This window comes from Melanotaenia boesemani, chromosome 23 (genome assembly GCF_017639745.1).
Source record: "Melanotaenia boesemani isolate fMelBoe1 chromosome 23, fMelBoe1.pri, whole genome shotgun sequence".
Classification (NCBI taxonomy): domain Eukaryota; kingdom Metazoa; phylum Chordata; class Actinopteri; order Atheriniformes; family Melanotaeniidae; genus Melanotaenia; species Melanotaenia boesemani.
In genome coordinates, this window is record NC_055704.1 from 24711275 (window position 1) to 24732291 (window position 21017).

General features: G+C 43.3%; 1 protein-coding gene across 2 annotated transcripts; it reads right to left on the reverse strand.

Annotated features, from left to right (window-relative positions):
• Positions 1 to 1211: 1211 nt before the first annotated feature.
• Positions 1212 to 20968, reverse strand: golgb1 (golgin B1). Of its 2 annotated transcripts, none has more exons than XM_041976891.1 (20): positions 20879 to 20968; positions 18915 to 18993; positions 17365 to 17556; positions 17154 to 17267; positions 16854 to 17018; positions 16206 to 16328; positions 14255 to 14368; positions 13416 to 14100; positions 13242 to 13318; positions 11617 to 11674; positions 6410 to 11399; positions 5914 to 6325; positions 5596 to 5829; positions 4673 to 5515; positions 4365 to 4558; positions 4109 to 4268; positions 3858 to 3955; positions 3715 to 3786; positions 2941 to 3031; positions 1212 to 2853 (listed from the first exon to the last, which is right to left on the reverse strand). In XM_041976891.1, exons 2-20 carry the CDS (start codon positions 18981 to 18983, stop codon positions 2716 to 2718), a joined length of 8829 nt encoding a protein of 2942 aa, XP_041832825.1. In that variant the 5' UTR covers positions 18984 to 18993; positions 20879 to 20968; the 3' UTR covers positions 1212 to 2715. The 2 variants fall into 2 exon arrangements, with proteins under 2 accessions (XP_041832825.1, XP_041832824.1); XM_041976890.1 differs by having other exon boundaries at positions 16854 to 17021.
• Positions 20969 to 21017: the final 49 nt, after the last annotated feature.

Sequence of the window (21017 nt, forward strand, 5' to 3'; positions counted from 1 at the left end):
GGCCCAAAGTGGGACAAGAAAATCTCCCCCCACCATTACACCAGCAGCAGCCTGAAGCGTTGATCCAAGGCAGGATGGATCCATGTTTTCATGATGTTTCCAGCAGATTCTGAGCCGAGCATCTGAATGTGGAGCTGAAATGGAGACTCATCAGACCAGCAACGTTTCTCCATCTTCTATTGTCCAGTGTTGGTGAGTGTGTGTGAATTGTAGCCTCAGTTTCCTGTTCTTAGCTGGCAGGAGGCACCTGGTGTGGTCTTCTGCTGCTGCAGCCCATCTGCTTCAAGGGTGGACGTGTTGTGTGTTCAGAGATGATGTTCTGCAGACCTTTGGTAGGAACCAGTGCTGACTGGACTTCCTGTTGTCTTTCCATCATCTCCAACCAGTCTGCCCATTCTCCTCTGACCTCTGACATCAACCAGACATTCTGGTCCAGACAACTGCTGCTCTGGATATTTTCTCTTCTTCAGACCATCTCTGGAAACCCTGGAGATGGTTGTGGGTGAAAATCCCAGTAAATACTCAGACTTAAAACCATGCCACGTTCAAAGTCACTTAAATCCTCTTTCTTCCTCATTCTGATGCTGTTTGAACTTCAGCAGGTAGTCTTCACCACGTCTACGTGACTACATGCTGCCATGTGATTGGCTGATTAGTTATTCGTGTTTACCCAGCAACTGAGCAGGTGACGTGATGAAGTGGCCGGTGAGTGTAGATGTTTGCTAATTTGCCGGCTGATCAGAGACATTTTCCATTTTTAACCTTTATTCTGTTCTTGCAGTTTAACAACACGTAACAGAGTCCTTCGTTAAAGTCTTTAACGTAGCAGAGTTGAATAAACTATTCAGAACAAGTGTCAGTAACAGTGAGATTATATACATCACCCTGCCAAAAACAAAAAAAACTCTAACAATGCATTGCCAGAACGTAACAGTTTGCCTCGTTTTGACTTAGTTGGTCCAAACCTGAGCTTCATTTCATCTTTTCAAGGAGCTAAGAGAAAACCTGGCCGAGTCAAAGGGTTTCCTTACATTTTTCTTCTTATTGTACATAAAAAAGGATGAAAAAAAAAAGAAAAAAGAAACTTATTAAACATGAAAAACCAAAACAAAGAGCACATAATGAGTCAATTTTAAAAAATGACATTATCTGCTTTTTTCTGAATTACACAAGTGTGAAAAAATAATTCTCAACATGTTTGGTCCCTGATTCAAATAACTAAGATTTTAATTACATTATATTTCACTGTACAGCCCTTTAGACGGTTATTTACAGTGTCAGGATGAAAAGAACGAGAATTTAGACAAACTGACTAGCAGCTTTACCAACACGGTGACAGAGATGGTGGAAACTTTAACTAGTTCTTTTAAAAACAAGTTATGCTACATTAGATTTAATGGGATGGATAGCACTAAAAAGATAACTTCACCCACCAGAGCCCTGGCAGTCTGGAAACCCGGGAAAAGGAAAAACCTGCATCCATCTTACACGTAGTATGTGTACATAAGTACAGATGTGAGGATAACAGCCATTTAGAGGAGAAACAAGGTTAATATGAGGAAAGTAAAAGATGAAACAGGAATGTATGCGATCAGAAACAGAACTGGGCTCCGTTTTTGTGCATGAAAGCAGATTTAGCTATAACAATCTGAACCTCAAGCCATCTTTAAAGTTCAGTATAAAGGTTGAACCCGCCTTCTAGCAGCCATTTAATTAGCAGTTTAACCGTTTACAGGGTTACATACTGCAGGACGGTACCATGCTTTTCACTGACTGAGCTCACACTCGGTGGCCATGCCATCATGAATCCGTGCCATTTTCTATTCTCGCTTGATCTGAGACTGTTTCTTGTCTTTTATGCAAACACACCCTGAATTCTTCCCTCAAGCTTTAGGATGTGCATTTGCTCCAATTTCTACTCTTCATAACCAAATGTTAAACATGTCTGTCCGGTGCAGGTTAATGAGTTTAAATATGAAATGTTTATGTAGCGACTCAAAGTCTTCTACATATGATTTCATTACATCACTAAATGTATTTGGAAGTATTGTTTTGTTTAATAAATTTGCCAAAAGGTGGCATCAGATGTAGCAGAGGATCAGATTCTGGTTCCCTACCGGCTTAGTAATTCACATTCTACAGTGTACTTTAGTTACTACCAGTGAGGTCCATTTTCTCTCTTCACCCCAAACTAAACTAAATCTAACCAGACAACAAGATGGCGCCTCCATCCCATCATGCAACATGGCCTGAAATACCCCCACATTTTCTAGTTTGTACCAGAAACTAAAAAGCATTTTTTCAAAATAGATAACATTTGATTTATTGTGAACTCTGAAGACAAAACCACCACCTACCATACACTTCAATATAAATCTACACCTCCTCTCAACTTTTTACTTATTTAAAGACGTTAATATTAAAATGTGTTCCCTTTATGTCCTTCTGGGTTGAGATTTGAAGCCATAACATAAACCCTCAAAGATTTAAAAGACAAAACATTGAGCTCCCTATTTAGATCTACAGTATACTTTGGCTGAAAATGCAGTGCTGTAAAGTGCAGTGTTCGTATCTTCTTCCCCCTTCTTTCAGTTATTACATGAAGCCATATAAACTATATTGATGGTTTGGGTTAAGTTGGTGTCACGTTTCCATTTTCTTTGCCTGCCTCTCTATTTGTCTTCTAATGGTCAGCTTTATTAAAGGGAGCAGGATTTAGAGGTATCCACCCAGACACAGGAGCAGCAGGACGTGCACGGTGAGCAGATAGAGGCCGAGCAGTGCAGGGGTGCGTTGACGAGAGCAGAAGGCCACACGAAGCATCCGTGTCAAACCCGGACCGCCTCTCCGAGTCTGAGAGAGTGGAAACACGAGGTTACAGGACACATATGTCTTCATTATCATGGTTACCACAGTGACAAGACAGTAGAGGAACCTTACTCGAGTGACAGCTCCTTCTGGGGGCTCGATGAAAACGGCAGTCTCTGAGTGATCCCCCTCCGGTGCAGGGTGCCATGCAGCCTGACTGTGACTAATAACAAGAAAAGCAAAGGTTAGATGACAAATTGTGTTGACTGGGCTCAATTATTGAAAAGAAAAGAGCAGAAGCTGTTCGGACATAGGGAAATCTGCAGGAAAAATACCTGCAGGGTTTAAAAATAACAAAAGACATTAGTGGTATAGTTGCTCCTCTGCAGCAACATCTGCAAAGTTTGTACATGGATGCTTTAACACACCTGATTTTACAAGATCTGAGGGCTTGACTGCTCTACATTTATTATGATCATCATCATCACATGCTACTATTTTTAATCCTTGAAGCAAACATACTGAAATTGCTTTCTTACAATAACATATAAACACCTTCTAAAGCAGGTTATTGTTCTCCACTGTCTCTTTTTATCTGATTCAGAGAAGCACCACTTCCAATTAATCTAGTGACAAGTTAGCGCGTTGGTGTCATAAGTGATTAAATCAGACCTTTTGCACAAATATTTCTCCTGTTCCTGGAATAACTAGCTGCAGCATCCAGTTTTACATCATCTGAGCTGCAACAACAAACTGTTGGAAAGGGACTGAGCTGCAGATGAAGCTTGTTGATAAATCAAATATAGTTGGAAAGTCTGTTCCTCACTTTTTCCACTATATTCAGTTCACATCTAAAAGGCTGTGCATTCTCCTCTAACTCTGGATTTTTATTTCCTTCGTTCATACCGTTTGAATCGATCCTGCATGGCCATCATCTGCTCCTCCACAGTCATCCTCTGCTGAATCTCTTCTTCAAGTCTGATTTACACAAGTTACAAATCATTATGGCTGTCACATCATGTCATCTTAAAATTTCCAAACAGGTTTACCTTCGCTGTAACTCTTTGACCTCAGCTGTGTACGCATGGCTGTCGAGGCTGCTTCGTTCCTGTGGAGCTCCAGGAGCACTGTCAACCTCCTCAGTGCCCTGAGATAATTGTTTTATAGTTTATATTACAAATTCTGTACCCTAAAAATACTACCATAGGACAAGAGATGACTTTAGGACAACTTTAGAACAAAGCTCAGGCATAAAAAGGTGAAAGCTTGAGCAGACTGCAGCAGATGTTTAGAGCCTAACCTCTCTTTGATAGTGTTCCTGCTGGAGTTTGGGTTTCTGGGCTCGAGCATCTTCCAGCATGGCGGTGAGTTGCCGCAGTTGTTGGTCTCTCTCTGAGAGCGTGGTGAGAGTCTGCTGCTTCAGCTGCTCTGCTTGAGCCATCCAATCAATCCGCTCCAACCTACGGAGACATTCCACACAGCAGGTTAAAGGCTAAATATACAACTTCGCTTTTAAACTAAAATATAATCAAGCCAATTCTACGGCGTAGCATCACCTAAGAGTCTCTATTTCCTGCTTGCTCATTTCCACCACATCCTCCAGCTGAGTTAGAGCCACCAGTATGTCTTCGTTCTTCTTCTTTTCCTCAAACAGCTCCTGGCTGACTTTAATCAGCTCTCCTGCTCCCAGCCGAGCCAGCTCTGACCTCTGCTTCTTCAGATCAGCGCTCTGCGTTTTTAGCTGCTCCAGCTGCACATACAGAATGAAGGAAAAATATGCTGGAATACATGTATTAACTTTAGTGTATCACCATTAACAGCGGCTACACAAAGAGTTATAACTGCAGTCCCACAGTTGACTCACCAGTCTCTCCCTGTCGTTTTGCAGGGCTTGTAGTGCATTCTTCAGGCTCCAAACCTCCCCAGTGGACCCTCCAGGGCTGCTATGTGCTGCTTGGCCACCTGCCTTGCTCATCTCTTCCAGCTTCTGACTCAGCTCCTGCGCCTTGTGCACTGCCTGATCCCTGCTGTCCTGGAGGGAGGCCATGGCTTTAGAAAATGACTGGTTTTCTGCTCTCAGCTGCTTTGTCTTCTCCGCCTCCTCCAGCAGTCTCTGCTCAACAACCAGCAGGTCCCGGGCCAGTTCTGCAACCCTCTCCTGAGCGCTTTCTGACTCCGTGCGCATCACACCTCCCTCCCATCGTAGCTCGGCTAGCTCTTTGCTCTTGCTATTGTGCTCTTCTTGCTCACTGAGCAGACTCTCCTCCAAAGCCTCAACTTGGGCTTTTGCCGCCTGCAGCTGCTCCCTCAGTTTCTCAACTTCTGCTCCAGGAGCATCCTTCTCCTGTGGGGTTGGCCTACTGTTCACAGCCTGACTAAGAGTCTCGTTCTCCACTCTTTGTGCCACAGCTTCTACCTCTGCCTCCCTGGCTCTGTCCAGGCTCTTTAAATGACTTTCCAGCTCCTCACGTTCCCTTTCTAGAGACGCAATCCGTTCTCTCTGAGCTGCAAGAAGTTGTTTGTGCTGCGAATCCTTCATGCTTAAAACTTGGTTAAGTTCGTCACGGTAGCCATGAAGCTGAGCAGATAGCTTGGCCTTCTCAGCATAAAGATCGTCTCTCTGGACTAGCAGAGACCGCAGCTCTTCCTTAAGACTGTTGTTTTCCCCAGCAGCCTCTTGGATCAAAGCATCCTTCTCCATCATTACCTGGAAAACAACACAAATGCTAAAATGTGGAAGTTGAAACATGCTTTCTATATGTTCAGATGGTCATGTTTATACATTACCTGCAGGTGTTTCTCCTCCAGCTGCTTGTACATGCTGAGGACTCTGTCTCGGTCATCCTGCAACGAACCCATGGCCTTTGTAAAAGAGTCCAGCCTGGCTTTTCTGTTGTTGCTCTCTTCCTCTGCTTTCCGCAGTTTTTCTTCCAGATCCCGTACTTCTCCTCTCCTCTGCTCCAGCTCCTCCTCAGCTTCCTGTGCCCTACTGTCAGCCTCCTTTCTGGCCTCCTCTGCAGCCTTGGAAATAAATTACAAACATTGGTAATTCGTTAAGCATGTCTAACAAACCCTGGCTGATTTTTCTGTAAATGTTCCGTTTACCTGAGCAACAGCCTGCTCCTTCTCCCCTAGCATCTCCACCTCCCTCCTTTCCTTCTCATGTAGCTCAGTCTGCAAACTCTCCGTCAAGGCCTTGGATGATCGCAGGTCTGTCTCCAGCTGCTCCACGTTCAAACACAGCCGCCTCTCTTCTGCCTCCCTATCCCTCAGCTCAGTCTTGGTCTGGTCGACTTCACCCTGAAGTCTACCTACAGCCTCCTCCAGAGCTCGAGTTCTCTGATACAGACTCTCCAACTCGGTTTTCATGGCGTGGACTTCATTTTGTGCAGACAGTAACTCGGCTGTAGTTTGCTCAAGCTTCATCCTCTCCTCCTTTAAGGCAGCTTGGTGCTCTGTGACTTTCTTTTCCTCCTCTTCTAATCTCAGCTGCCAATCTTTGTCTGCTTTCTCAAATCTGAAATAAAAAAATATTTTTAGTTCATAAGTTAAAGATAATTAAAATGTCTAGTGAAAGGGGGAAATATGCTCATTTTGGTACCTGTTGACTGAAAGCTGAAGTTCCTCTCTGAGTGCAGTCTCTTTCTGAAGCTGATCTGCCAGCTGTTTGGCCCGTGTTTCAGCTTCACGAACTTCCGCCTCCTTACCCTGCAGAGCGCTGTTAAAACGAGTCTCCCACTGCCGGGTTTCATCCAAAACTCTGTCCCTGTCATCCTGCAGGGAGGACATGCAGCGCGAGAAGGCAGCCAACCTGGCCAGAGACTCATCCAGACGAGCTTGCATCTCCTGGGCTCGTCTCTCTGCACCTTCTGCCACCTCTCTGGCCTCCTGAGTAGCTTCCTCCTCCTTTTCCCTTTCTGTGTACGCCTCCTCCAGCCTCAGCTCCATCTCCTTCAGTTCAGCTCCCAGCCTGAATCTCACTGAGTCTAAAGTTTCTTCCGCTTCAGCTTTTAATGTGGCCTCTCTCTGTTGGAGGCTTTGTTCAGTAACGGTTTTTGCAGCTATGGCCTCACTTGCCTGTTTCTGGGCCTCGGCTAACTGGGATTTGCAGCTAGCCATCTCAGATTCAGTCCTTCTCAAGTCTTCCAGAGTTTTAGAGCCCTGCAACTGGGATTGCTCCAGTTTGCTATGGAGCTCATCATAGCTTAGCTGCAGCGTCTTAGCTTCCCTACCCAGTTCACTGATCCTCTCCTGGTACTGGATGGAGTCCTTCTGCAGCTGGCGCACCTCCAGCTGCTTCTCCCTCAGCAGCTCCTCCAGCTGACGTGCTCTGCTCTGGCTGCCCTCTTTGACCCTCTGTGCAGACCTCAGCTGTTGCTCCAGCTCCCGTTGCTTCCCAGACTCGGCTTCAGCTTCAGCTCTTTCCCGTTGAGCTTGCCTCATGTCTTCTTCCAGCTTGGCGGCTCGGCCTCTTTCACTCCGAGCCTCGGCTTCCAGCTCGGCTCGCTCCCTCTCCAACCGCTCAACTTCCCGCTGCAGTTCAGTGAGGTGCTCCCGGTTGTCCGCCGCTTCCTGCTGGTAGCTGGCGATGCTCCCGTTGAGCTGAGCTAACTGGTTCATCAGACGCTCCTCTAGGTTATCTTTTTCAGCTTCGAGATTTCTGAGGAGCTCTTTGAACTGAGTTTCCCTCTTTGAAGCCTCTTCGATGAGGTTGTTTTCTCTCTCTTTGGACTCTTGAAGGCACTTTTCTAAAAAGGCAACAACGCTCTCCTTCTCTTTACTCTCCTGAAGATTACGTTCAAGAGAGGCAATCTCTGTTCTAAGTTCAGCCTCGTGCTCCTGCCATCGCTCCCTCGCTTCACTAACAGCAACCTCCATCTCCTTCACTTTATTTTCTGCTAACGTTTGACCACTTTCGGCCATTTCTGCTTTCTCCGTTTCTTCTGCAGGTTGTAAACGTGTTTCTGGTCCAGAAACTGCGACTATTTGCTCATGAGTCTCCTCTTGGGTTAAGAATTTTTCGTTATGCTGACTTTCATCAGGCGCTGATGTCATGATTGTGTGTGATTGCTGGACAGAGACAACCTCCTCTACAACAACCGCAGAGCTGAAAGCATCTACTGAAATTTCATGGCTTCCTTCTCTCATTTGTGCTAGCTGCTCTTTCAGCTCTTCAATCTGCTGCCCCAGAGAGTCTCTTTCTGCCGCTGTAGCTTCCAGCTCAGACTTCATAACTTCCAGCTCTTCCTGAAGCTGCTCAACTTCAGCTCTGAGAGTCTTGTCCTCTCGTTTGATTACAGGCTTTTCCTGCATCTCTCTAAGTTTCTCATTCTCTTCCTCTAACTCTAATATCTTCTGCTGTTTTGTTTTGGCAAATTTTCTGGTCTTTTCTTTCACTAAATCCACCTCTCTCTGTGCTTCCTCTGCTTGTCTTTCGGCTTCTTGTCTTGCAGCCTCATGACTCCTCACCTTGGCCGCCAGCTCTTGCCTCTCCTGTCTGGCCGCTTCCAGCACTTTTCTCACTCGCTCTGCCTCATCGCTCACATTCTCATAAGACTTGAGCAGAGTTTCATACTCATCCTTCATCCCTTGAACCTTTTCCTCCCACTCTCTGCTCATCCTTGCAGCCTCTTCCTTTGCCAGATCCATTTCTCTCTTACAGGCATCCTTCTCATTGAGTACGCCTTCCATCACCAGCTTGAGGCTCTCGCAGGAGGAACCCAGACTTTGGTTCTCCAGTAACCTCTGATCAACCTCATCAATCAGTCTAGCTTTTTCAGTTTTTAGCTTCTCCAGCTCGTCTTCTGCTGAGTCTATTTTCTGCTGCAGCTCGGCTATGGTCTTCTCAGTAGAAGCTAGCTGCTCCTTCTGGGTTTTGTTTTCTTTGAGAGCGTCTTTACGAGAGATCAGAGCAGCCTGAAGCTTCCGCTGGAGCTGCTGGATCTTTGCTTCCCCATGTTCCTCTTGTTTCAGTGGAAGCTCAGTCTCCAACCTCTGTGTTTTTTCTTGCTCAGCCTTCAGTTCTTCCTGTAAAGACGTGATAAGTTGATCCTTCTGAGACACCGTGTCCTGCATTGTATGTATGAGCGAGCTCTGTTCGCTAAGCTGTTGGCTCAGCTCCGATATCTCATGATTTTTATTGTCTAGAAACTGCTTGAAGTTGTCCACTTCAGCCTGAAGAGCTGAAATGGAGGAATCTGCAGATGATTTGGCTGCAGCTTCCATCTCTGCTTTTAGTGTTTCTGCATAAGATTCAGCTTGGTGATACTTTTCTCTGAGATCATTAATTTCCTCAGAAAGTGCATCAATCTGTCGTTCCTTTTCTCTCAGTACTTCCAGCTCTTTGCCTACGTCCTGTAATTCAGCCTCCTTCAGCGACAGATTGGCATGCGTTTCCTGCAGCTGCTTCTCCAGCTCCGTGTTTGCCATCTGTACGGTCTGGATCTCCTCTCGGAGGGCCTTCAGAGACTCTTCCATTTGTGCACTGAGGACATTAGCTGTCTCTGCAGGACGCTGATCTGGATCACTGGATTGCAGATGTGTTGACTCAGTCTCAGATGTAGCAAAATCCACCCAGTCCTCCCGGACCCAGTCATTTGCAGCAGGCTTTTCAGCTACATTTTGAGGCAATTCTTGAGTTAGATCTTCTTTTTGGGAGCTCATTTTTTCTTCTAGCTCCTTCAGTTTAGTGAGAAGAACTTCTTGTTTGCTGCTCTGCTCCTCAAAACGCTCCATCAGCTCGCTGTACTCCTCTTTCTGCTGCTTCAGCTGTTCTCGGTGGTGTCTGTCTTTTTCTTTGGCTTTGCGGATGGTTTCTTTGCGAGACTCTTGAGCCTCTTGAACTTTCTTTTGAAGCGTTTCACACTCCGTTTCAAGAGAGGCCACCTGAGATTGCAACGCTGTTGTTTCTGAGGAAGAATCTGCCAGCTGGGAGTTTTCAGCTTCTTCGCTTAGCTTTCTATTCAGAGCAAGCGTCTCAGCCAGAACTTGATCCTGCTGAACAATTTTCTGTTCAAGAGTCTCGACTGCCTCTTCTTTGGATCTTAAAGCTTCCTTCAGCTCCATGAGTTTGGCCTCCATTTCTTGAATCTCATGTCCTTTAAATACTTCTTCCTTCTCAGGAACTGCTCTCATTTCCGTTTCATCTTTCTCTCTCCATTTCTTCTCTTGATTCTCAAAATCAGAAACCTTCCTCATGAGCTCTTTGCGCTGAACAAGTGCCACCTGTAACTTCTTCTTCATGTTTGTCAGCTGGGCTTCCAGCTCTTCTTTCTCCTTTCGTAAACCAGCCAGCTCATCATCTTCCTGAGCTCCTGAGTCTTCAGGCGTCACTTGCTGTTTCTCATCTGTGACTTTCTGAAGTTCAGCTATATGCTCCTTCAGTTTCCTCACTTCACCGTCAATCTGCATCTTCTCTTCTTCTGCCTGGAGGAGTTTGGCAGACATACTGTCATTCAGCTCCATCACCTCCTCCTCTTTCTGACTGAGACGAAGCTGTAACTCATTGATCTCTGAGTCTTTCTTTAACATAGACTCATTGTTTAAATCTGAGGTCTGGGTGTATTCCAGCATGCTGTTTTCCATATCTCGAAGCCTGCTCTCTAGCTCGGAGTTGAGGAGCTCTCTGTCCTCCAGCTGAGCACTCAGCATCAGGGCCCGACCCTCCTGCTCAGACAGGGCTCGCTGGGCCATTTCCAGATCTGCCTGCAGAGCCTGGACCTTCTGCTCCTTGGCTTGACTTTCAGCATTTAAAATATCAAGCTGTTCTTCTAGAAGCTGCATTTCAACGCTGTGCTTCTCCACCACTGAGGTGTTTTGTTGAGACCTGTTGTCCAGCTCCTCTCTGGCTGACTCAAGCTCCTTTGCAGAATTACTAGCTTGAGCTTCGGCCTCTTCTTTGGCGGCAGTGAGGGACACAGTTTCCTCTTCAAGACTCTTAATTCTCTGCTGTGACTCTGCAGCTGCCTCTTTAAGCCTCTGCAGCTCAGCCAGAAGCTCACTGTATCTCTTCTGCAGCTCTTCAGCTAAAACTTGTGCAAACTGGCCCGAGGACACGTTGGCATCTGTGGAGGAGGAACTCTGCTGACTCACATGAACCTGAACCGTCTCTCTGATGATGACCGACGAGGACTGAGCTTCGACTGTAATGGCGTCCTGCTCCATGCTTGTTGCCACCCACGACTGACCGAAGTCCTGTAGAACAGAGGGCCACTCCTGACTGCTGTCTTGATTCACAGCTTCCAGGAGGGTCCAGCTACTGTGAGCCACCTCTGAATCACTACTTGCAACCATCTCATCTGAAGATGTCCCTTTAGATTCTTCTGGGGACTCAGACTGGTGGCCAATTAGTTCTGGACTACTCTCATTACCAGCGGAAATGGAAAGGACAGAGGTGTCCTCAGCAACTAAGGTGGTCTCTTCTTCTTGTGCATCTTCCATGAAATCGGGGAGGGATGCAGAAGTATCAGCAGGAGCTTCACTGACATCTTGTTCTCGGGCCTCATGCTTTGTAGCCAGTATGAGGGATTCTCGCAAGGCAGCCAGCTCGTTGTCTTTCTCCACTAGCTGCTGCTCTAATGCCAGGAGATGAGCTGTGAAAACCAGCAAAGATACCATTAGCATGTGACTATATGAAACCTGGAAACAGGAACAACCATGTTTATTATCTAAGAAAGTCTAGTCTAAGATTATTGGACATTAAAAAGAACTCCAGTTCCTTTCATGACATATTGACATGTAATTCTATAAAATTTTCCACAACAAGAAATTAAAAACCTGAAGACAAAAACAGAACCTAATGTAGAATACCTTCTTGAGTTTCAGACGAATCCTGTGATGGTTGACGTGCAGCATTACTGTCTGATATCTAAAAGAGGAAAAGAAGACTAAGTGTGACTACAGCTTTTTAACATGAGCTGCAGGAATGTAAGTAAACAACATCCAGACATTAAGTGTTTCACAGTTAAATCTAAATGCATATAAAGCAATTCCACATCAGTCTGACAAAATCAGACCAATAAAATTACAAAAAACAATTACACTCATTTGCATCTAAACGTTGGGATGCAGTGTAAAAAGTAAATAAAACAGGATGCAATCATTTGTAAATCTTGTAAATCCATATTTTATTTCCAATAAAACAACATATCAGATGTTGAAACTGAGACATTTTACCATTTCATGGAAAAATGAGCTCATTTTGAATCTGATGGCAGCAACATATCTGTAAAAAGTTGGAATGGGGCAGAAAAAGTCTGGAAGGTGGAGGTTTTTGAGCACCATCTGCTCCCATCCAGACGTCGTCTCTTCCAGGGAAGGCCTTGCAGATTTCAGCAAGACGATGCTGAACCGCATCCTGCATCCACATCAATCTTTTGCATCGCTCCAAATTCAAAATGTATATTTTCCATAAATTTTTATTTACGTTTTACAGAGACCCAACATTTATTTAAATATAGATTGTAAGTGAGTATATAAAGGACGACAAATATGCATAAAAATAAAAGGAAAACATAAAGAGTGATTTAAAGTGGCTTTTATAGTCACTCTTAGTTTAAATCTCTATCAGCTGCATGTCTGCAGTGTGAGGTGAAGGTCGGCTCAGAGCAGGAGGATTAAGACTTTCTTTCTCGTACTGAGTGGAAGCATTGTCTGTCGGCTGTATGGCTGCAGCCAGACAGTGTCCCGTCTGAGACAGGTGGACGTGACCTGTCCAGACTCAAGTTGTGACCCTGGGCCAGTTGTGGAGGATAAAATCAGTCTGGCTGTGCAAACTGTGCCATTACTGAAGGGGAAAAAAACAAATGATAGAGCTGTCTTGCTGAGTAAAATTTCAGAAGTGATTCTTTTATCTGAGTTTATACTGAGCCTCTAGTGATATCATCACCTTTTATTTTAATTTTTAATAAAAAACAGAAACTTGGAATAAAGGTAGTGAGAAACTTTCAAGTTTAAGTTTGAGGACATGAGCTTGCAAGTCCTCATCGGGCTTATTTCAGACTTCATTTTGAAATCTACATCAAATAATAACAGCAGCTTCTATCTGGTGCTTGAGCACACAGCTCCCTGTGAGTTAAAAGACTATTTTAGAACACACAGCCTGATATTAGAACACTGAACTTGGTAAAGGAAAAACACTTTGAGGCAAGAAATATTTAAAAGCAGATCAGGTTAGACTAAAACATGACAAAGGAAAAAACTGAAATATGTTGCATTATGTTTCCTAAACTGAAAGAAAGCTGCAGTCCACTGCTTCCTTTAACGGCCAGCTCTGATTCATTTCTTTGTGTACTGAGACGTGATCACAGTGCAGACATGAAGAGGGTGATATGAAAGCTGACGAGGACATATTATTCTGTTTTCATTCATTAAGGGGGAAAAGGTTTTGCCTGCTGACAGCCACTACAGGGAGTAAATGAAGCCTCCGCACTGACCTCAACGACCTGCTGCTGCAGCTGCTGGATCCTGACTGTGGCCTCCTCCTGTTCAGCAGCTTTTCTGTCAAGTTGTTCTGAAATTTGTTAGACATTGACATTGGTCAGAAAGTGCTTCCATCCTCCTGCTGATTAAAGAGAGACATGAACAGAACTCCAGATCAAAGCTCATACCTTGAAGGGTTTGCACGGTTTGGGTGAGCTGAGCACACAGTTGGTTTCGGTCGCAGAATTCGTCTTTCAGCCTCGTCAGCTGTGTCCCAGCGGACTGCACCGTGTCCAGGAGCAGGGACAGTTCAGCTGGGATTTCTTCTGGAACAGTTTCGGGAGCAAAACAACGTAGATGTCCCCAAATTTCAGCTAGAATCTCATCCTTCTTGAGCATGCCTTCTCGCTCTTCCCTGAGGATTGCCACTTCTTTCTCCAGTTCATTAACATCTGACTTTTCTCTTTCTAAGACGTCCACCCCGGCCTGGACAGACTCTGCTTCTCTACACGACGCAAGCTCGATCTCAAGCCGAGCTATTTCCGATGCATCTCTCTCTGAAGCATCATCACGTGCTCGGATGGCAGCGAGCTCAGCCTCCTTCACCAGAGACAGCTCTGCCTCCAATCTGGCCACTTCCATCTTCTCCTTCTCCAAAGCCTCCTGACTAACAAGCTCTGCCTCTCTCAGAGAAACCAGCTCACTCTCCTGCCTTGCTACCTTCATTCTCTCCTTTTCCAGGGCTTCCAGGCTGGCTCTCAGCTCTTCATCTACCCGGCTCGCCTGCTCAGCCCACTGCTGCCGGTCCTCCTCCCTCAGCTTGACGGCCTCGGTCAGCTCCTGCTCCATCTGTCTGAACTGAGCGGTCAGAATCTGAGCAGAAAGAGAATGAATCAGAAAGATAATGTGTGGGTGTGCTTTCTGCAGCTCAGCCAAGCTCGGACCTACACTGTAAAACAAAGGTGCGTCTTATTTGAACAGTTTTCATATCAGCATGCTTTGAGTAGCTGCTGAACAGGAGTCATACCTGTTTTTGCTGATCAGCGCTGCTCACTTTCTGCTGCAGCATTTCCAGCTCTTGCGAGCGAGAGTTTAATGCTTCTTCAAGCTCGTCACACCGCTGCTGAGCTGCCTCCAGGGCCTGGGAGAGATCAAATAACCGTCCAGTTCCACTTATTTGTCATTTATTTAATCTTAAAAGGTTTTCCTTCATCCCTCAAAGAAACCACACATCATTCCTAAAATTTAAGAGTTTAAATCTAGTTTATGAGAATAATTTTTTTTTTTTTTTTTTGGTTTTACTAAAAATAAGAGTCTAATGTACAGTCCAGGACCCAGAGTCGATCCGCCAGAGGGTCCAATCTGGCCCACAGGATGAATTTGGTAAATGTGAAGATGACTTTAAATTTTTGTTTATTTTATAATTTTGTTTAATAAAAGTAACTGCAGGCAGAGGGGTAGTGTGTGTGTTTTATCTTATATCTAAGACCTGACTTCAGTTTGTATGATGAGGTGAGTGAGTTCTGGTGGTCAGGATCACTAAACACATACTGAAATGTACATGTGTGTACAATTAAAATAACTTCGGGATCTTTAAAAGTTCCTCTAATCATAATGTGAAATACTGTATTTTTCAGTTCCAGATACCTGTGGTTGAATGTTTTGTAGATCCATACGTCATTAAATGTGTAAATAATAAACTGAGGAAAAACACTGAAACTGCACTTTTCCAAGAAAATTCAGGTCGTTCATACTATGTTTTCTAAATGGATATTTTATTAAATATAAACATCATGATAATGTATTTAATGCATTAAAACAAAGAGGAAATTGTGGAGTCTTTGTTATTCATGGTTTATTATGCTGTTATTTTACTGGTCCAGTCACACTGCAGATCAAATTGTGGCCCCTGAGCTAAAACTACACCTGGTCTAGAGAGGACGTTGCCACTGTGGGCGTATATGCATCCTGTAGGATGGAAATGGAAGGTGGATCGATTCCCCTGACTTTTTGTCGTTGTGGAAGACACTGAACCCCACGTTGACTCCAATGTGTCCACCAGGGAATGAATGTGGTGGTAGTTAGAGCACTTTCTATAGAAACACATACGTGTTGTATGAAAGAGTAAATGTTGAAGGACTCTGAGCGGTCAGATAAGTCTAGAACAGGATGATAGAAATTCAGTCCACTTCTGTGATGTTTGGCTACATGAATTAAACTAGGCTGGTGCTGGTAATCACGCTACTAACAGCTGATAGAGGCGGATTAGACTGAACTACTTTAAAAGTCAGCCACCCTTTTGTGTATAAATTATGCATCAAAATACAAAAACCGTACTTTTCAATCCATGTGACTCAACTCTTCCCTGGTTAGAGGATGTCACGATTACTTAATGTCACAATCAATAACAGTATTAAACACCATGATTAATTAATCATAAAAATCCTTCAATATTGTTAGTTTCCATAAAAGATTATGTCTGAACCGTATCGGCGGATCAGCTCAGCTTCCACGTGGATCAAAAACAAAGTTATGCCACATCTGCGTGAGGAAGGAGGAATTACATCCAACACGTTTCACTACCAGCAGCTTTTTACGCTAAAGGCGAATGTTTGGTTAAAAGACGTCATGTTTAACTAACGTAACACTGAAATGAAATGTTATTTAATATTTTGTAATGATGTCCGACTCAGGCTGGACTCTCCCTGCAACGTGATGCGTTCACTGACCGTTAAATCTGGAAACATCTGGAAACTGTGCCAAATAAAGATATGAAGATTTTCTTAACTCTTTAAATTAAGAAAAACTGAAGTATTTTATAGAAAATGTCTTCAAGAGTTTAATTTAGTTTTAATTTTATGTTTGAAAACTGTCATCCAGGATGGCCAATATACTGATAACAGACAGAATAATCCCAGTAGTAAATAATCACACAGACCATGGGTTGAATTGTACAACTACACTGAGAAATACTGGACCTGCAGCAGCTGGCTGTCATTCTGAGACGGAGCTGAGGCCTTCAGCAGCTCCTCCTCATGTCTCTGTATCTGCTCCTGGAAGCGAACGTCCTTCTCGCACACCACAGCCTGCAGCACGTGCAGCTGAAAACAGAAACAAATCCAGTTTGAAACCAGTGGCAGAGCAGACCATTGGTCCACCATCACTCCACCAGTCACATCTGTACAGACCACACTCACCCTGGACACACACTCTTTACCTCACTGCCTTCTGGTAAAAGCTGTAGACTGTTTACCTCCAGAACCAACAGACTTAAAAACCGTTTTTACCCTCTGGCTGTCAAACCTGTGGCACCACTACGTCCTTCATTAGATCAAGTGCAACTGTTGTACCTCTAACGCACATGTGCTTTATAACAAACTGGCACATCTGTTCAGTAACCACCACCACGCGGCTATTTATCCTGTTTTCATTTTATTTTAGTTTTAAAGTCATTGCTTTAATTTATTGTACTTTTACAGCAATTCTACCGCTGATGCAAGAGTGAGCTGCTAAGCTGTATTTTATTGTTTTTACTAACATTGACAATAAACCTCTATTTTACTCTGTTCTATCGTGTTCATCTGAACAGACGAAGCTTTGAGAGCCTAAAGACGCATCCTCGTCACCTGCTCAGCGTGGGCAGACTCCTTCTCTTGCAGCAGCTGCTGGGTTGCCTGGAGTTGCTCTTTAAGCTTCCTGCTGTTGGCCTCCTCTTCACCCAGCTTGCTCCTCAGGTCGTGGAGCTCCTCCTCGACTGCAGCACCAGCTGCTGTAAAAGAGCTGTCTGGACTCTGCTGTGGATAAATACAAACTTTGAGTCAGATAAAACAGAACATGTGATTTTCCTCCATCTGTGGGGAATCGGTGGAATCAAGAGAATAAATACATTTACATATAAATACAAAATAATAAGACTGATAACTCACCGTTGCTCCTCCTTGTCCTTTCAGTTCAGTTATCTGTTTGTTGAGCGAGGCCATCTTTGCTTTGGCCTGGAGTTTGAGTTTGGTGAAGCGGGCCTCTGCTTCTTCTCTCTCATTCTGTGGAAACAAAATAAAACCCTCAGAAAATGGACTCAAACTTAAACTCATCTCTGTCCAGAATTAACAGCAGATATAAACATGTGGGCTTGTTTACCTTGAGCTGTCCATCTTTGCCGGTCAGCTCAGCGTCCTTTTGGACGAGCTGCGTATCTTTATCTCGGATTAGCTCCTTCAGCTGGACGACCAGCTGTTCCAGGTGAGCTAGTCTTTCCATGGCGTCTTCAGGTACTTCAGACTCAGGTGACGCTTGGCCCTCACCTGTCGGGAGCTGAGGAACCAGCATGTCCTGCACATGAAACACTAACACTTAGGTCCAGAGATACTTGGAGATGGATGATGTATTACAAAACCATATTAAAGTTACTTTTTTAAAATTATTTTCATTATTCATTATCATTATATTTGTTGAGATTAAAATGATTTTTTACAAGAGTCTGGGCCAAGACAGCAGCAGCTCAAACAACGAGTAATATCACAACTATGACAACCACACTGAAAACACATTTAACATTGAAAGCAACAACAGATATAAAAAAATTACCAAAGCTAAAAAGCACCAAGCTGACATCTAAAACACCCCGTTAAGCAAAGCATCTGCACTTGGAATTAACATTTGACCATAAATTTGGGATCATGTAGCGAGACCAGTTCCTTCAATTCAGCGTTCGGTTAAACAGGTCTAACTTGTAAATGAGACCGTGTCAGTGGGACGTCCTGTATAAATAAAGGTTAAAAAATTCCAGGTAGTTCCAGGCAGTACGAGCTGCATTTTTAAAAGTCTTTGTACCAGCTCTGCTCTGACCTCAGGAACAGCTAAAGGCCCGTTTTTGCTCCTTTTACGTACGTAAACAGGTAAGTCTGTTTCAAACGTGACTGCTCTACTTTCATGCGTCCCTTACGTTAGCATGGCTATTAGCCAATACATCCACCAGGAGGCAGTGCAGAGTTCAGAGTTTACCTCTGAGTTCCACCGTCCGTTTCAGACAATAACAACGATGACAGAGATCATGATGATGTTTATTCTCAGAAAGACACATAAAAATAGACAGCGCAGCAGAAGGCGATAGTCTGCAGTTATTAAATACATCACAACGCCTACTTCTTCTTCTTTTTTCTTGTCCCTTTGCAGGTCACATATCAGCTTTTCTACCTAAAAGTTATATAGTAAATATAACCTTAAAGCTGAAATGCAGCTATTTTAACTATTAAGTCTATTTTTACTAAACTTCATCCAGCTCAGTTTATGACGGGTGAAACACATACAGGCTGGAGGAACTTTGTTTCGTGTAAATGGGGTCTTGGAGACTAGTGTAAGCGAATAAAAATCAGGGTAAGTGTGTATTTCTGTTTTAAGTGACTTGGCTTTATAGAAGTGACGCATCTTGAGCGCATATGAGAAAACTAGTTAGCCTGATCAACATTAATTACGATGATTAATTAATATTATGTTTGGAATCAGTGGAAATTTTAATTAAAGTTTTATTTTGACACACACAGTGTGTATGCCAATTCCACAAACAGAAAATCAAACACTTCCAAATCAACCTCAAACATAAAACCCAACACATGCTTATTGAAAAGCAGCGGATGCAGCTGGGGATTTACGTTATTGATAGTCATTCAGATTTGTGTTGATCTTCTAACCTGTTGGTCTCCATCTGGGCCCTCCTCCCCAGAGAGCTCCTGGAGAACTGTGGCCAGACGGGTGAACATAAAGATGGCACTGTAAGGTGAGAAGCAAAGTAAATAAAAATCTGTGTAAAACCCTTTCCTGCTTGCTACTTGCTATTTCTCTAATCTCTCTGCAGCTGATAATTTCACCTTATGTCTACATAAATGTTTCGATTCACCTAAAAATGTAAAATTTAATTTTGCTTTCTGCAATTTGGAGTATTTAGCTCAGAGGCTCTAATCTGATCAGGTTTAGCCTATGTTGTCTCATGAAGCTGTGAACACAAACACAGTCCAATGCATGTTTATTTTGCTTAGCATGGACGAGGTGAAAAGAGTTTTATTGATGTGAGATCAAGGTTCATCCCTAGCCCTGAAAAGACAAGCTACTAAAACAATCCCTCTACAATGAGACAGTTTTCCTTCATGTAGTATAACTAACTGGGATGTAGATGTGAGACTGGGCCGAGAGTTTCAGGGTGAGGAAAGTGTTTTAAGTCTCATTTAACTCAGATGCAAATGTATGAAATTTTCAGCCAAAAAAGAAAATATAAATGTCATTGAAATATTTAAGCAACTTGAGATTGTCATTTGTAATCTGTTAAAAAACAGGGGAAAAATCCCTCCATTCCCTTTTCTCAATGTTGCATTTGCTTATTAATCTGTTTAATGCAATAACAAGAATATCTTAAGTCTTTCCGGTGTTGCTTAGGAAGCTTATTTGGGGTTTTATTTTAAGCCCTGAAACAATGAGCAAGAACAGTCCAAAAACTGATATAACAGGAAGCAAATTTAAAAGTCTTTATATTTGGAAGAGAGTATTTTTAATTGGAAAAAGTATACAAATTATTAGCTGATCACATTTTAGTCACTTTAATAATAACTAATCAGGGCTTAAAGGAAAATAGTGAAACTGATTCAGATTAATAAAATTTTATTGATCCCCTGTAGGCAATATTTTTACAGAAGAAGGCCATCATCATCATCATCAGCCCATCCTACCCCATTATGACAGATGAGTGTGTGAAGCCTTCTAGTTGCCGCTACTATGCGTTTAACAAATCTACAAGTCTGAATTCTGGCTGTAGTCTTTAAATTTATTCATATTTTAATGTGGACTTTTAGCAATTGTTCTTGCACTTATTATTTTACTAATGTGTATTATTTATTTATTTTTGGTTGTTTTACACGTGTCTTGGCTTTCACCAAATTCTTGTCTTTTTATCTGTTTGGACTGCTGGTGTACGCCATTGTTTTTATGTTTTGATAACTGCTGATATGTGATGTGGATGAGGAGCAAATGAATTATGCTTTTTAAAAATACATTTTAAAACTAAAGTAGCCTGAAAAGTGCTCCAGTTAAAGTTATTTATTTATTTATTCTACTATAAGCAGTAAAAACTGGGACTTTGCATGTCAGGATTTTATGTTTATCACTTGTGGATTTCAACAGCCATGACTTGACTGCATTTTTTTGTCTTCAACGCAAACTGTAAATATGAAAGGCTACAGATAGTCAGACACTCCCTGGCTGTATTTGTCGGGATGGTCCGGACAGAGCCGACCCTTTCCGAACCTGCAAAACACTCCACTGCGGCTGCGTCACTCTTTTAGTGAACAGCAAAGATTATAGCTAGCTAACTGAAGACAAACGGAAATCTTATGGAGCTGCTAGACGCCGACATTTTTAATAAGAAATCGACCTCAAATGGTGAGACGTTGGCCTGAATAGGATGCTCCGTAAAAACAGCCGCTGCGTACTGTGATACCAGATATTTTAGCTGGAGCTACTTAGCTAGCTGAAGTTGCTAACAGGTAAATAAAGACAGCGTCTTTAACACCTGCTTCGCTGAGTTTTTCTCCTCCATACTTGACAGTTGTGTTATGTACCCCCGTTGGTGGTGTAATTTTTTTATAATGAAGGGCCTTTGACTTACCCGCGAGAGTGCTTCTCAGGTAAATACGTGTGGATTTACTTTTCTTTATTTCCTGGGAAGGATTTCTGAGCATAGCCACATCATCAAACACTCCCGGAAACAAAACTTCCTTTGCTCTGATTGGATAGAAGGGATGTGT

Coding starts and splice junctions, on each gene's coding strand:
- golgb1 (XM_041976890.1), bottom strand. CDS start 18,983: ATGTTCACCCGTCTGGCCACAGTTCTCCAGGAGCTCTCTGGGGAGGAG. Junction 4,559..4,672: donor AAAACGACAGGGAGAGACTG/GTGAGTCAACTG, acceptor CTGTATGTGCAG/CTGGAGCAGCTAAAAACGCA. Junction 3,787..3,857: donor GTCAAAGAGTTACAGCGAAG/GTAAACCTGTTT, acceptor TGTGTAAATCAG/ACTTGAAGAAGAGATTCAGC.